This window comes from Pteronotus mesoamericanus, unplaced genomic scaffold, assembly GCF_021234165.1.
Source record: "Pteronotus mesoamericanus isolate MK-2021 breed Mesoamerican mustached bat unplaced genomic scaffold, CSHL_Meso_final scaffold_85, whole genome shotgun sequence".
NCBI lineage: Eukaryota > Metazoa > Chordata > Mammalia > Chiroptera > Mormoopidae > Pteronotus > Pteronotus mesoamericanus.
Window position 1 is genome coordinate 61,328,169 of NW_026555329.1, and position 16,757 is coordinate 61,344,925.

A 16,757-nucleotide genomic window follows, 5' to 3' on the forward strand; every position below is an offset into this window, starting at 1 on the left:
TGGACTTTGGTTCACCACTGGCACCACCATCTTTCAGACTCTCTGATTCCCAAGATTTCATTTCAAAGTCTAGTACGGGATGCATCTAACTGACCTGGCCATGGTCACGGGTCAGCACCCCAGCTGCAAGGAAGGCTAGAGAACAGCTGGATCCTTTGGCTTATTTAATGAAGTAATAAAAAGTTATTTCATGATTAAATGAGATAAATATTAACAAAGTACTTAAGCACAATTCCCATGATTTAATGAGCTCTCCAGAATGACAGTTGTTATTATGTTACATCTTTATTTATCATGACCTTTTTTGAAGGCAAAGACCACGTTTTACTCATTTTATATTCTGTGTACAGGGTCTGAATCTCTATAAATGTTTGTTGAATTGCATTTCTTGCCCCTGAATTGAAACTAGGTTACTACACTTGCTTTTATAGCTCAGTTTATGTACAGGCCTCTTTAAGAACTTTAAATAAAATATGCTTTAAAAAGATATACATGTAACAATAATATCAAGCTACTTTTTTAGTGTTTTCTTCAAAATTACTACTAATAGAAAATTAAATCTCTCCACAGGTCTTCTAGATTGCATAAAAGCCGAAGATAAAATTTTGTCTTATCATGAAACTATTATCTGAAGGACAATTAAAGTTCTGTGTCCAATTAATACATCTTACATCATGGCTGCTTATATTTTTATTTCTGAAGTCTATCTCTTCTCTAAAACCTGCCCGGCTTCCAATTTATCAAAGGAAACCTTTTATAGCTGCTTGGAATGCTCCAATCGATAAGTGTTTGATAAAATATAATATAGGACTAAATTTGAAAATGTTTCATATGATTGGAAGCCCACTTGCCAGAGCCAGGGGACAAAATGTCACTATATTTTATATCAACCGATTGGGATACTTTCCATGGTATACATCACAGGGGGTTCCCATTAATGGAGGTCTTCCCCAGAACACAAGTTTGCAAGAACATCTAAACAAAACTGACCAAGATATTAATTATTATATACCTGCTAAAGATTTTAGTGGACTCGCTGTCATAGACTGGGAACATTGGCGACCTCAGTGGGCCCGGAACTGGAACAAAAAAGATGTCTACAGACAGAAGTCAAGAAAGCTTATTTCTGATATGCTGAAGAATGTATCAGCTACTGACATTGAATGTTTAGCCAAAGCAAGCTTCGAAAAAAGTGCGAAAGCTTTCATGAAGGAAACCATAGAACTGGGAATTAAGAGTAGACCCAAAGGTCTTTGGGGTTATTATTTATATCCTGATTGCCACAATTATAATGTTTATGCCCCCAACTACACTGGGTCATGCCCAGAAAAGGAAGTTTTGAGGAACAATGAGCTCTTTTGGCTCTGGAACAGCAGCACCGCTTTATATCCTTCTATTGGCATCAGGAAGTCTCTTGGAGATGGCGAAAACATTTTGCGCTTCTCGCAATTTCAGGTGCATGAATCCCTGAGGATCTCCACCATGACATCCCATGATCATGCTCTGCCTGTGTTCGTCTACACGAGGCTAGGCTACCGAGGTGAACCTTTGCTTTTTCTTTCCAAGGTAAGACACCCCTTGCCAAAGAGAGGGGGGATTTCTTCCCTCTCACTAAAAAAGCTATTTCTTTGTTAATTATGTTCTTGGAAGAATTCCCAATTAGTGGTCTGTTAGATTAAATTTTCATTTAAGCAAAATGAATTTTGATTGTCTTATTTATTATTATTCTTTTCAAGAATGAAATAAGGAGAGATGAGGTTGAAGTTCATTATCAGTATCTGGTACTTCCTCCTCCTCCCCAACTTTGTGCTCCCTTACAATTGGGCCTTTGGAAAGGTTATAGAAGCAGTTGGTGGTAAACAGGTTGGAAGATTAGAAAAGGATGTTTGAAAATTGAATAGTTTGCTCATACATGTGGAAGTGCAATAGCAGGCACTCATCCCTCTGGCCTCACCACCTAAAATGTCAAGAGAATAGAACAATGTTTTCCCTTTATTATATAGTACTGGCTTTGAGAAAAGGCATTAAGGAGGCAAAATATGAATATACTCATCACTACTGAACTATATACCTAGAAATGGCTAAGACAGTATATTTTATTTATGAGTTTTTTAACTACATTTATTATTTTTAAAAATATGAAGGCAAAAGGAAGTGACAAACCTGCTAAAAGTAGGTGAGTTTATAGATTTAACCATCTGGTTTATTCTTGACTTTATGACCACAACTAATGGAAAGTTGGTAAGAGTGGTACAAGTTTCTAAATTCAATTATAAATTCATCACTAGTAGATGATTTTGTAACCCTAGGTTAAAACTTACAAATAAAAGTTTTATTCTGTTTATTTTACTTAAGTCATATATGTGGCCAAAGACCTCATGCAAACCATGAGGTTAACTTTTAAAATAGATAAACTTTCAGCCCAATTTCCCCTCCCTTTTTCTTCCTTTGCTACTCTTGTCACTTAAGTTGAAAAATCTAGACATAAAAATTTAAAAGTAAATGATACTCTAGCCTTGGGACTTGAATAATTATTTGTAACCTTTCTATGATGAGAAGACTTGAAACTTGCTCATGTCTTCCCATTTGTGATACAGTGGTGTTTTAAGATATTACTGGATGCTATGGGCTTATCACATTTTTCCTTTGTCTCCCATTACAAGTTTCAATTCTCCAGCATGTGTTAAATGTATAAATGTATAAAGTTGTCCTGAGTATTAGGTATCCAAAGGCAGAGGTTCAGGAAACACCCAGGCAAGGGCTCTACCATAACTGGTAGATGCTGTCAAGCACCTAGAAAAGTAGAGTTTACTCCTCAGAGGGAGAAATGTCACAAATGTATGAAGATTTAGTAAATGCTATGCCTTTGACACTGTTAACGAGAAGAGGAGGGAAAAACTCTATTGTGAACTGATATTTGTATTACCCAGAAAAATAAGCAATAAATGATTGAGAATGATAGGAAATCAGTACTATCTTGAAGGTTTTAAAAAGTTATCTACATATTTACAAAATAATCTTAACTTTGGGATTGAAAGTTAAATACCACCTTCTTTTGTGAAACTTACTTTCCTTTTCTGTTTGGCTTAAATAAGTATCTTTCTTTAGTGATAATAAATTTACTTTTGGAAGAAAACAATAAACTGTAAGGGACAAAGTGTTCATTTCAACAAGATTACTTTACTGGTACATTCTGCACATTCTTCAAACCTAGGGTAAGCTACTTCATGAATAGGTACAGCCTCAGAGATGCATCTGTTCTCTTGAAGGAAAGAAGAAACAGTGGGTCTTATCTAGAAACAGCTTTCTTTGCCAGTCCCAAGGTGTCATTCTGTATCATTCTGAAAACCTTCTGGATGGCAAAGTATTTTCAAATGTTTTAAGTCATCATTTTAACGAATATTTTACTTTATCCTCCATGAAAACCCGCCCACAAATTTTGCTTATATCGACCCATAAGTGACTAGTAATGGTTTCCATATCCAAACTTCCCAAAGATGTCTGCATTTTATAAAATGTGTGTGTGTGTGTGTACACATGTAGTTAGGATTAGAAAAATAATTTACCAATAAGTAGCAAATGTCAGCCTCTCCAGACCTCAGTGCCTAATTTTCTTAATCTAAAAATGGTACAGTATTACCTGCCCGACCTCCATAGCAGAAGTATTATGAAAACCAGATGAAAAAATATATATGAAAATTTGAAACACTATAGAAATGCACGTGGAAAAGCTATTGCTTTTTATTAGGCATTAAGGCCTTAATTTGGGAGGGGAATATCTAAGTATGGAATCTGTCAGCAGCCATAGCTGCTGGGGGAATGATGTGGAACACTAACACTTTATGTCACACAACTTACATATAAATACAACCTAGATATAATTTGAGTCTGCTTTAAAAAATAATGCAAGAAGTTTTCTTGACTGTAGATTTCACAATGTTTTTCGCTGCAATGAATCAACATTCCCTCTGGTAACGCACAAAGGAAGCTGATTAGTGATGCTCCAGCTCCCCACAGTGGGTATCTTAATTACATGCACTGTGGTTTACCAGGCATTGAAACCCAGGTGTGGAGAGTGAGTCCTTGATTCGAGCCAAGGATCATGGGTAGGGCAAGGCAATCCTATACCATGCTAGTGTCTGGCAGATTTGCTGCTATTACATCCCTTGCTTTTTTTCTTTTTTTAATTTATTTTTATTTTTATTTTTATTTTTTGTTTTTCAATCTTTTATTTTTTTTTAATTAATTTATTTACTTTTTAAATACATTTGTCTCTGCCTTCCCCCCAACTCTTTCCCTTGCCCCCTCCCACCTTCCCTCCCTCAGCTCTTCCCCTTTGGTTTTGTCCATGAGTCCTTGCTATATGTTCCTTGACTTTCCCCTTCCCTTCCCTTTCCCTCCCCCCTTCCCTCTTGTCTCTGTTGATTTCTTTTCCTTTCAGTGTTGCTGGTCATATTTTCCTTGCATCTTTGCATTGTTGGTTAGGTTCCGCTTATAGGTGAGATCATATGGTATTTGTCTTTCGCCCTCTGGCTTATTTCGCTTAGCATGATGCTCTCCAGTTCCATCCATGCTGTCGCAAAGTTTAGTACTTCTTTTTTCTTTCTGCTGCGTAGTACTCCATTGTGTATATGTACCATAATTTTTTGATCCAATCATCTACTAATGGGCATTTAGGTTGCTTCCAAGACTTGGCTATTGTAAATTGTGCTGCTATGAACATTGGGGTGCATAGGTTCTTTTGTATTGGCGTTTTGGTGTTCTCAGGGTATAGTCCCAGCAGGGGAATCGCTGGATCAAAAGGCAGTTCCATTTTCAGCTTTCTGAGGAAATTCCACACTGCTTTCCATAGTGGCTGCACCAGTCTGCATTCCCACCAACAGTGGACTAGGGTTCCCTTTTCTCCACAGCCTCGCCAGCACCTGTTGTTTGTGGATCTGTTTATGATGGCCATTCTGACCGGTGGGAGGTGGTACCTCATGGTGGTTTTGATCTGCATTTCTCTGATGGCTAGTGATGCTGAGCATCCTTTCAAATGCCTCTGGGCCCTCTGTATCTCCTCCTTAGAAAAGCATCTGCCCAGGTCCTTTGCCCATTTTTTGATTGGATCGTTTGTCTTCTTGGAGTAAAGTCGAGTGAGTTCTTTGTATATCTTGGAGATCAAACCTCTATCTGATGTATCATTAGCAAATATATTTTCCTAAATGGTTGGCTCCCTTTTCATTTTGCTGATGTTTTCTTTAGCCGTGCAGAAGCTTCTTATTTTGATGAGGTCCCACTTGTTTATTCTTTCCTTTCTGTCCCTTGCTTTAGGAGACATATCAGTGAAAAAATTGCTGCGTGGGATATCTGAGAGTTTCCTGCCAATGTTCTCCTCTAGGACTTTGATGGTGTTGCGACTTATATTTAAGTCTTTTATCCATCTTGAGTTTATTTTTGTGTATGGTGTCAGCGGATGATCCAATTTCAATTTTTTGCATGTAGCCGTCCAACTCTCCCAACACCATTTGTTGAAGAGGCTGTTATTGCTCCATTTTAGGCTTCTGCCCCCTTTGTCGAATATTAGATGTCCATAGAGACCTGGGCTTATTACTGGGCTTTCTATTCTGTTCCACTGGTCTATGGGTCTGTTCTTGTGCCAGTACCAGATTGTTTTGAGTATAGTGGCTTTGTAGTAGAGTTTGATGTCCGGTATTGTGATCCCTCCTACTTTGTGTTTCTTTCTCAAAATTGTTGCGGCTATTCGAGGTCGTTTATGATTCCATATAAATTTTTGAAATGTCTGTCCTATTTCTGTGAAATACGTCATTGGTATCTTAATAGGGATTGCGTTGAATCTATAAATTGCTTTTGGTAGTATGGACATTTTGAGGATATTAATTCTTCCAATCCATGAGCACGGTATATGCTTCCATTTATTTGTGTCTTCCTTAATTTCTTTTTTCAATGTTGTATAGTTTTCTGCATACAGGTCTTTTGTGTCTTTGGTTAAATTTATCCCTAGGTACTTTATCTTTTTTCGTGCTATATCGAATGGTATATTTTTCCTGATTTCTTCTTCTTCTATTGCATTGCTGGTGTACAAAAACGCCTTTGATTTCTGAATGTTGACTTTGTATCCTGCTGTTTTGCCAAATTCACTTATTAGGTTGAGGAGTTTTTTGGTAGAGTCTACAGGGTTCTCTATGTACACTATCATGTCATCTGCAAACAATGATAGTTTTACTTCCTCCTTTCCTATTCGGATGCCTTTTATCTCTTTCTCTTGTCTGACCGCTGTGGCTAGGACTTCCAATACGATGTTGAAAAGAAGCGGTGAGAGCGGACATCCTTGTCGTGTTCCCGATCTTAGTGGGAAAGCGTTCAGTTTTTGCCCGTTGAGTATGATATTGGCTGTCGGTTTTTCATATATGGCCTTTATTACGTTGAGGAATGCCCCATTTATTCCCATTTTGCTGAGTGTTTTGATCATAAATGGGTGTTGTACCTTGTCAAATGCTTTTTCTGCATCTATCGAGATGATCATGTGGTTTTTGTCTTTTCTTTGATTTATGTGGTGTATCACGTTTACTGATTTGCGTATATTGAACCATCCCTGCATCCCTGGGATGAATCCCACTTGATCGTGATGGATAATCTTTTGAATGTATTGCTGGATGCGGTTTGCCAATATTTTGTTGAGGATTTTAGCATCTATGTTCATCAGCGAAATTGGCCTATAGTTTTCTTTCTTTGTAGGGTCTTTATCTGGTTTTGGGATCAGGGTGATGCTGGCCTCATAGAAGGAGTCTGAGAGTTTTCCCTCCTCTTGGATTTTTTGGAATAGTCTGAGAAGGACAGGGGTTAGATCTTCCTTAAATGTTTTGTAAAATTCTCCTGGGAAACCGTCCGGCCCAGGGATTTTGTGTGCTGGGAGTTTCTTGATGACTGCTTCAATTTCCCCAACTGTTATCAGTCTGTTCAAGCTTTCTGTTTCTTCCTCCTTCAGTGTTGGAAGATTATACTTTTCTAAAAATTTATCCATTTCATCAAGATTTTCAAATTTCTTGGCATATAATTGTTCATAATAGTTTCTGATAATCATTTGTATTTCTGTGGTATCAGTTGTTATTTCTCCTCTTTCATTTCTGATATTATTAATTTGGGTCCTCTCCCTTTTTTTCTTGATGAGTCTGCTTAAAGGTTTGTCAACTTTATGAATCTTTTCAAAGAACCAGCTTCTGGATTGGTTGATCGTCTGAATTGTTCTTTTTGTCTCTATGTCATTCAGTTCTGCTCTAATCTTGACTATTTCCTTCCTTCTACTTGCTCTGGGATTTATTTGTTGTTGTTTCTCCAGTTCTTCAAGTTGTAGTGTTAGGTCTTTTATTTGAAATGTTTCTATCTTTTTAAGGTAAGCCTGTATTGCTATGAACTTCCCTCTCAGGACCGCCTTTGCTGTGTCCCATAGGTTTTGGACAGTTGTCTGTTCATTTTCATTTGTTTCCAGAAATTTTTTGATTTCTTCTCTTATCTCATTATTGACCCATTCATTGTTTAAAAGTGTACTGTTCAGTCTCCATGAGTTTCCAAGTTTTTGAAGTTTCTCTTTGAGTTTGATTTCGAGTTTCAAGGCCTTGTGCTCTGAGAAAAAGTTTGGTATTATTTCAATTTTCCTGAATTTACTGAGGCTTGCTTTGTGTCCTATCATGTGGTCTATCTTTGAAAAACTGCCATGAGCATTTGAAAAGAATGTGTATTTTTCTTCTTTGGGATGTAAGATTCTATATATGTCAGTTAAGTCTCTTTGATTCAGTGTTTCATTCAGCTCCACGATATGTTTATTCATGTTTTGTTTGGAAGATCTGTCCATTTTTGACAGTGGGGTGTTGAAATCCCCTACTATCAGTGTGTTGCTATCTATATCTTTTTTGAAGTCATCCAACAATTTCCTTATAAACTTGGGGGCTCCTATATTGGGAGCATATAAGTTTACAATGTTGATGTCTTCTTGATAGATTCTTCCTTTAAGTATGATAAAGTGCCCCTCTGGGTCTCTCTTTATGGCCTTTGCTTTGAAATCGACTTTGTCTGATACAAGTATGGCAACGCCAGCCTTTTTCTCATGTCCATTTGCTTGGAATATTATTTTCCATCCCTATACTTTCAATCTGTGTAGGTCTTTTGCTCTGAGGTGGGTCTCTTGTAGGCAGCATATGTGTGGGTCCTGTTTTCTTATCCATTCAGCTACCCTGTGTCTTTCGATTGGGGCATTTAGTCCATTCACATTGAGAGATATTACTGATAGAAACTTACTCATCTTTTCTCTTTGTACTTGTGTTCCTCTCTGTCTCATTCTTTTCCTTCATCTGCTTAAACCAGTCCCCTTAGCATATCTTGGAGTGCTGGTTTGGTAGAGATGTATTCTTTTAGCTTTCTTTTGTCTGGGAAACTCCGTATTTCTCCTTCTATTTTAATGGAGAGCCTAGCTGGGTAGAGCAGCCTTGGCTGTAGGCCCTTGCTTTTCATGGCTTGGAATATTTGTTGCCATTCCCTTCTGGCTTGGAGTGTTTCTGTTGAGAAGTCAGCTCCTAGGCGTATCAGGGCCCCCTTGCATGTTACTTTCTCCTTCTCCCTTGCTGCCTTGAGGATTCTCTCTTTGTCTTTGACATTTGCCATTTTAATGATGATGTGTCTTGGAGTGGACCTCCTTGGGTCCCTCTTGAGTGGGGTCCTCTGTGCCTCCTGGATCCATGAGAGCCTTTCTCTCCTCAAATTAGGGAAATTTTCCATCATTACTTTTTCGAGGAGGTTCTCTATTCCTTGCTCCTCTTCTTCTCCTTCTGGTATCCCTATTATACGGATATTATTGCGTTTCAGGTTGTCCTGCATTTCCCTAAATGCTTCTTCATTCTTTTTGAGCCGTTTTTCCATTTCTTGTTCTTTCTGGGAGCTTTTTTCTACCTTGTCCTCCATCTCACTGATTCGATCCTCAGCTTCATCCAGCCTGCTTTGGATTCCTTCTACTGTGTTCTTCAATTCAGAAATGGTATTCTTCATATCCTCTTGTGTCTTCTTGATAGTTTCTATGTCCTTTTCCAGGCTGATATAGTTTGCTGTAAGATCCTGATAGTTTCTCTGCAGTTTCTCATAGTTATCTTTGAGCTGGCTGAGCTCATTGAGCTTCCTTAGAGCCATTGTTTTAAATTCCATATCTGATAGTTCCCTTGCCTCTATTTCATTGAGCTCTCTCTGTGGGGAGTCCCCTTTTCCACTCATTTGCGGAGAACTTCTTTTTCTTCCCATTTTTGTGAGAGTCTGTTAAGTATTTTTGTCCTTTACTTTTCTTTCTGGGCTTGCCTCTGATGATGTCAGTTGTTGACCCTATAGGGCCTTGGGTTGTTTGTTTGAGCCTTTCAGGAGTCTAATGCCTGTGTCTGACTCCTGCTTGGAGCAGCTCTGTGACCCCTTCGGTCAGGGCTGTGCTATTTTTTGGGATCTCTCTGCGCTCTCACGAGAGCTCCTTGAGCGCGTTCCCAGCGCGGCAGGGTCCCCCCACCTGCCTGGGCTCGCATGTGTTTGCCCCAGACCAGGGGGCTTATTCGCGACCTCCCGTGCTCATCTGGCCTCCCTGGCACGCGAGCTTCGCGGCACTGGTCAGTTTAGGGTCTTCTATTGTGTGTTTTCCCCGCTTTTGGCTCTTTGGGTGCGTTGCTTGCCCTCGCCAAATGGGGACTACGTAAATGGGAGGAAATCAGCTCTAGGACTCTCCGGTTAATCCTGTTTCTGGTCTCTCCTCCAGGGACTCTGGGCAGCTCTACTTATTTTGTGGGCCGCTCCGCAATCGCGGCGGGTAGGTCAATTTACGCCTGCCCTTGCCCCTCTGTGCAATCCCTCGCAGGCCGTATGGGTGCCAGTCTGTGTGAGGCCTTGCCGGCAGGTGCAAGCGTTCGCCAGCCCGCGTGGGTCACACACACGCTCGCCAACCCTCGCCAGTCACTGGGCGCAAGTGTGCGCGCCTGCTCTGGGTGTTTTGGGGGTGTCTATGTTTGCTTTTCAGCTTTTGGCTCTTTGGGGGTGTGGCCTCTTCCCACGCAATGGAGACTACGGCAAGGAGAAGGAGTCGGGACTCCCCGGTTCCTCCTCCCGTTCTTTCCCCAATGCCTCCGTTTCTAGTCTCCCCTCAGGGGCCTCTGGGCAGTTCTGTGACCCCTTTGGCCAAGGATCCAACCCCCGTGCGGACTGCGTTTCAATCGCAGGCAGTCTGGTTCATGCGCGCCCCGCTTCTGCCTCTTTGGGGTCGCGCCTTTCCAGCCCACAATGGAGACTACGGAACGGGGAGGGAGTCGGGACTCCCCGGTTCCTCCTCCCGTTCTTTCCCCAACGCCTCCGTCTCCAGTCTCTCCTCAAGGCTCTCCCAGCCAGTCTGCACTCAGCCCCGTAGCTCACAGGCGTACAAGCTGTGTGCGGAGCGCACAAAAGGCAGGTTAATTGATTCCCTTATGCCTGAGCGAGATGGTAGCTGCAGAGTGGGAAGTGCGTTATCACCCGGGCTCCACCAGCCGCAGTGTCAGTTCTCTTCACAAAGTTTTCCTCACCAGTCTTTTCCCAGGCACCAGCCCACCCTGCTGCCGCCTGTACCCAGCGATCAAGGAGGGTGGCTGCCGCTGCAACTTTTGCGTTTGCCCTTTAAATGTCTTTTTGCATCCCCAGCCACCTGTCTCTGGCAGAGAGCGCCCCTAAGCTTTTTGGGGTTGCGTTTTGTCTGTATTTTCTCGGCTTTAGCTGCTGTAGTTTAGGGGTTCCTGTTTATGATTCAGACCCCGTTCTTCTTGGGGGGATGCTAACTGGCCGTTTCAATGTCCCTCTGGTGCCAGTGCCCGTGCGCACCCGGCCCACCCTCTCGAGCCTCCACCGCAATTCTCACCCGTTGGGATGTGTGAGAGTAGAATCCACTGTCCGCGGCACCAAGGCTCCTCTCCCACTATCGCTCCACTGCTTTCCAGGTGATTACTCCATTATTTAGTTGCAATTCCAGTTTGGTTTTGGGAGGAGGTCAGCGTGACTCCCTTTCACTCCTCCGCCATCTTTCTCCTCTCCTAATTTCTCTTTTTTTAATTTATTGATATGAAAGAGAAAGAGCAGAAGGCAGAAAGAGAGAGGAAGAAACATTGATTTGTTGTTCCACTTATTTGTGCATTCATTGGTTGCTTCTTGTATGCGCCCTGACTGGGATTGAACCTGCAACGCTGGCATATTGGGATGATGCTCTAAGCAACTGAACTACCCAACCAGAGCTTTGTTTTTTCTTCATTTCTCCCTTCCTGTGATGTCACTCATGTGGCTTTCAGGTGGTCCCAGTCTACTTTCAGAGGCCCCTTAGTTGTGACTTCCTTGAGTAATGCCCTTGCTTTTTTGGTCCCAACACACAGCTGCTCTGTGATTCATTCAGCACCCTGCTCTCTGCTGGGTGACTGTAAGATAATTTGGTACAGAAATTTGCATTAACATCTGAGCCTTACTCCTTACCTCCTGGCAACATGTGCATGATGACTTGCTATTTTGGATCAGCTCCAATAAACTTTCTCTGATAATGACACCAGAGGACACATTGAAAAGAAATTAACATGCTTTCCTGATATTGACTTCACAAGCTGTGGCTTTCATGACAAACATCTATAGTTTCTTTACTTAATATGGATCAATGACCTATAAATACAAAAAACAAATGCTGTGTCTCCCTCCTCCTTCCAGTGACAATGCCATAACCCAAAGGAATTCATGGGAGATTTCTGGTTTGTAATCCAGCATGTAAGAAGCTTGAAAGTTGACACTTGATCTTAAAAAATAAAAAGCTAAACAAACTGAAAATTCAACTCTTTTTAGAGTCATAGAGAAGTGAGGGTACAGGGCAGATTGCTGCCCTCAAAATTAGAGAGACCGACAGATGAATACAGAGAATCACAACTTACCCAATCAAAGTCCATGGGTAGGAACCTCGGCAAGCACCACTGCTGGATGGAGTAGGGGAACCTGAACTGTAATTGATAGTCGCTGGAGGCTTGTGTGCACAGGCCCAAGAGATTAAAAACTCTTGGGACTCAGTCATGGGTAGGAGGGTGGGGGTTCACTTCTGTGAGTTTTACCTCCAGGAGCTTATCAGGTCCTCACCATGAATATCAGAGAAAAATCCCCTCATGCATCTGGCAGGCAGAGAAGAAATGCAACCATCTTGAAGAGTTTAGTGCTTTCTCTTCTTAAACCAAGTGTACTCTGAGGAGAAACTAACCAGAGCCAAACCTACTGGAGTCTTATCAGAGCCTAACTGACCTGGGGGAAGGGAAATGCTCAATTCCAGCTGGCTCTGGCATTCCACTTATAAGAAGGGGCGTACCAAACTCTAGCCCTATCTGGCCAGCCTGTCCCACCTAAGAGAAGGTAAAAACAACTTGGGGGCATTTGTGAAGTTCACAGTCTAGAGGCAAAATCTCACCAATGACAGAACTAATCATAGGACTATAAAACCCTTCCATTTTCCCCACACCTTACTAGTACCTTACTAAAAACCTAGTCATAGGGGCTCCTTTTACTCAGTGTGAGCTATCTACCCATGAAGAAAAATTAAATCATGTCTAGCTAAAAAGAAAAAAGTTACAAGACATATTAAAAGGCAAAAGCACAATTTGAAGAGACAAAGCAAGCCTCAGAACCAGACATGTATGGCAGGGATGTTGCAATGATAGGACTAGGAATTTAAAGCAACTATGATGAATATGCTAAGGATTCTATTGGATACAGTAGACTACATGCAAGAACAGATGGATAAGATAAAAGAAGGAAATTCTAAGGAAGAAATAGAAAGAAATGTTAAAGGTCAAAACCTCTGTAACAGAAATAAAGAACATCTCTGATGAGTTAATTAGATCGCACATGATTGAGAAAAGAATTTTTGAACTTCAGGATAGCTCAATAGAAACCTCCAAAACTAAAAAGGAAAGAAAATAAATCTAAAACAAAACAGAGAAACTATAAAAAAAATAAGCAGAACAGAATATCCAAGAGAGCTGAGTTAGCTGGAAAAGGTACAATATACACTTAATAAGAATTCACAGAAGGCCATTGGGAGATTTTGGTCCACTGTTCATATCATGACATCATATGAATATGGCATCACCGTATTCAGGAAAGTTTCAAAGTGAGTGGAGGGAGGAGCTCTGCTCCCTATGTCTTTGCCAAAGACGGCCATGGCCATGGACCCAGCAAGGTCTTCATTCTGGGCACTTACACTATATCATTTGAGCCTCATAAAATCTTCCCTTCTGTCATGTTAGCTTTGACCTATTCAACAAACACTAATGTCATTGAAAATGGAAGTTGATGTGAGCTTGAAAGGGAACTTAGTATAACCCCAAATCTCATCTCTTTTTGAAAATTTCCAGGGAACTTTAAAAACTGAGTTTGCAAAACCATTTATTTGAGAAAAAATTGTCAGATGAGATATCTCTCAAGTATTGATATTAATATAAAATTCCCTGGGCAAAAATACAGTTTAAAATTTTGCTTTTATTTGCCACCAAATCACCCAATTATGTTTTCTAGCATATAACTGATGGAAATTCATCCTTGGAGTAAAAGGTGAATGCTTAATACCCTAAGGAGTGGGGGAATATATTATAATTTAATGAATTTATTTAGGAAACTTACTGTAAGCAGTTAACTTAGGAAACTGCCTATATTTGACTCTTATTTTCCTCTGAAATGGCCTAAATCCATGTTAATCTTTAAACTCTAAAACAATAATCTTTTAGGTTTGTAAAACCAAATTCCTCCTGCTGAAATTCCGTTTTCACCCATGTTAACCATATTGACAAAAACTTTGGCAGCTTTACCATGACTTGGTGGGTCATAAATAAAGTTCATTAAGTCAGGTACTTTGAAATTAAACACAGATAATTCCAGGGAGCAAACAAGGGCTAAACCAAATCAGGACCTTCAGGTCTTTAACACTCTGTTCCTTTGCCTGGACTTAGAATCCGAAGACACAAAACCCTCTGAGACGCTGCAGAGTCAATGTTCTCAGGGGATTGCTGCAAACTGAAAAGGTAATTTAGCTAAAAGGAACGTGAGCCATTCCTCATGTTTGGAGAAGAAAAACATTTGGATTGTGTTTCTGGATCATGTACATATAAACAACTTTTGGTGACTATTTACAGGCTAATTGTCTTCAAAATAATGTCTTGTTTGGCTAAATGTAAATTTTTCCTTAAACATATTTAATAGGTGTTCCCATATGATTATAGAGTGTAATTTCTGAGCCTTGGGTCATTCAACATTTTCATTATTCTGAGAAAGTAGAAAATAATTTTATTCTAATTGAACTCAGCCTCTAATCTTAATTCCCTGGCATGCTCTTTTATATTCCAATGAATAATGAACTCTACTCTCATCTATCTAGCAAGATCTAATCAGTACCATCGGAGAAAGTGCTGCCTTGGGCGCTGCAGGCATTGTTATCTGGGGAGACATGAATTTAACTTCATCTAAGGTAAGACAGCAACTTGAAGCTTTAGTTAATATTGTTTCAAGAATCTGCTCTGTTTTCCGATAGTGCTCACTAATGAGACGTCTCATGGCTTCCACAGTAAACTGGCTTTAGAAAACAGTCCATGTCAGTGCCTGATACATGGAAGGAACTCAGTAAATATAAGTTTTTATTAAGATAGTAATCAAAACACTAACATTCATTGAATATTTATGATGTGCTAGGATTGTGCTAAGTGCTTTTTTGTTTTGGATTTACTCACTTGTCATACTAACCTGTAGGGACTACCATCCTTATTTACAGCTGAGGAAAGAAGGGAAAAACTCTAACTGCAGCAACAGCTAATTATGCTGGTTAGTGGTAGAGCTGGCATTAACTACAGATAGTTTCACTCTAGCGCACTTGCATTCAATCACTACATAAAATGTGTTATATCCTATTTTGAGAAGTAGAAACAGATGGTAACTTGAATCTTCACATTGAATTTATTTTTTCTCTATGGAGAAATTAGGTGAAAATTAATAGCATTTAAAATAAAATTTATATGTCTCTTCAAATTTCTCCCAGCTTAGATACTATTTATTCCAAGAAGTCTTCCTAGTTTTTACTAATGCACATTAATCACAATCTCTTTTGTATTTCCAGATGCTGTTTGTTTATATCACTATAGTGTAATATATTTTGCCTTGCCTTGTATCCTCAACACTTTTTGTGAAGTTGAATTTGTTTTGCAAGCTCATGATGATGTGATAGTCTTAGAATTTCACAGCCTCAATTTGTTGCTCCTAAGATACCATTTGTGAAACTATTTGTGACAATATAAGGTTAAAAGTCTCCTCTGTCCACATATGAGAATTAGGTAGAAACAGATAATTAATTCCTGTCTCTCCAGGTGTGATATTTCCTCTCCAGCCCACGTGGCTCATGAGAAAACTTGATCAGGAAGCCGACTGCACAACCAGGCGGACTCTATTGAGGACACATAATAGGAACCATGCACACAAAAAAGACCTAGTCAGCCTTCTGGGCTTTTCTCTATTTAAATTGTGTACAGGCAACTAGAGCCCAGGACAATTAATATTTGAGCATAATTAACAGGAAAATCCAGAAGGCTATACATTGACAGTCAAAAATAAATTGGTAGGCTATGATGGCTCAGGTTCTAACACAGCCACAAAAGCTCCCACGGACCTGAAAGGTGGCAGAAGAGCCGCCGCCTGGCATGGTTTCCAATCTAGATGTTTCTCTTTCTTTCACACACATTAACTTGGGAACTAGGAGGAGGAAAAAGGATATAAATTGGGGGAAGGCAAGGTCACATAAAGCTGACTCTGAGACCCATTCATAATTTCAGTTGCTTATACGTTATGCTATAGCTCTACCATAACGTATTCTCCATCTCCCATCTCTTTGACCCCTTGCCCTTTCTGATTTGGGTCCCCTGTGCTGTGATCCCTGAGCCTGAGTTCACCAACTGGAACCAAGCCGTCAGGTTTCAATCGAGTCCGAAGAGCCGATGTATTGTGGACCTAGAATGCTCTAACCCTTTCAGTACCAGAAACAAACACTAAAGCCATTTGTTTCTACATGTCTAGGGCAACTGCACAAAGGTGAAACAGTTTGTGAGTTCCGATTTGGGGAGCTACATAATCAACGTGACCAGAGCGTCTGAGATGTGCAGCTTTCACCTCTGCAGGAATAATGGGAGATGCGTGAGGAAGGTGTGGAAAGCTCCCGATTACCTTCACTTGAACCCTGCAAGTTACCACATAGAGGTCTCTGAGGACGGAGAATTCAATGTGAAAGGAGAAGCGTCTGACACAGACCTGGCAGTGATGGCGGAAAAATTTTCCTGTCATTGTTATCAGGGATATGAAGGGGCTGACTGCAGAGAAATGAAGATGGTCGATGGCCACGCTGGGGTTTCTTCTTTCTCTTGCTCACTCATAACACTATGCCTGCTGCTTTTAGCAGGTTACCAGAGCATTCGGTTGTGAAATAATTGAGTTCAAAGGGACTCGTGTGGTCTCGAGAGCAGTCAATTAGGGGAGCGATAAACTTATGACATTTTTTCTTTTGTGAAATCCACTGAGAGGTATTACAAGTAGACATTATGTATGTCACTTAACAGAAATAGAAACGTAACACTTTATTTAGCTTCAATTGAGCTAAGATCCCAGGTGCATGAGTAAAATCAATGCACTCTTTTTCTTTCCTGGAATTTTTAAGTTGTTTT

At 40.4% G+C, this 16,757-nt stretch overlaps 1 protein-coding gene across 1 annotated transcript; it reads left to right on the plus strand.

The window, feature by feature from the left end:
* Nucleotides 1–615: 615 nt before the first annotated feature.
* On the plus strand, nt 616–16,518 carry HYAL4 (hyaluronidase 4). The gene is made up of 3 exons (XM_054563994.1): nt 616–1,566; nt 14,435–14,524; nt 16,117–16,518. The coding sequence occupies exons 1-3, from the start codon at nt 616–618 to the stop codon at nt 16,516–16,518; spliced, it is 1,443 nt and encodes a 480-aa protein (XP_054419969.1).
* Nucleotides 16,519–16,757: the final 239 nt, after the last annotated feature.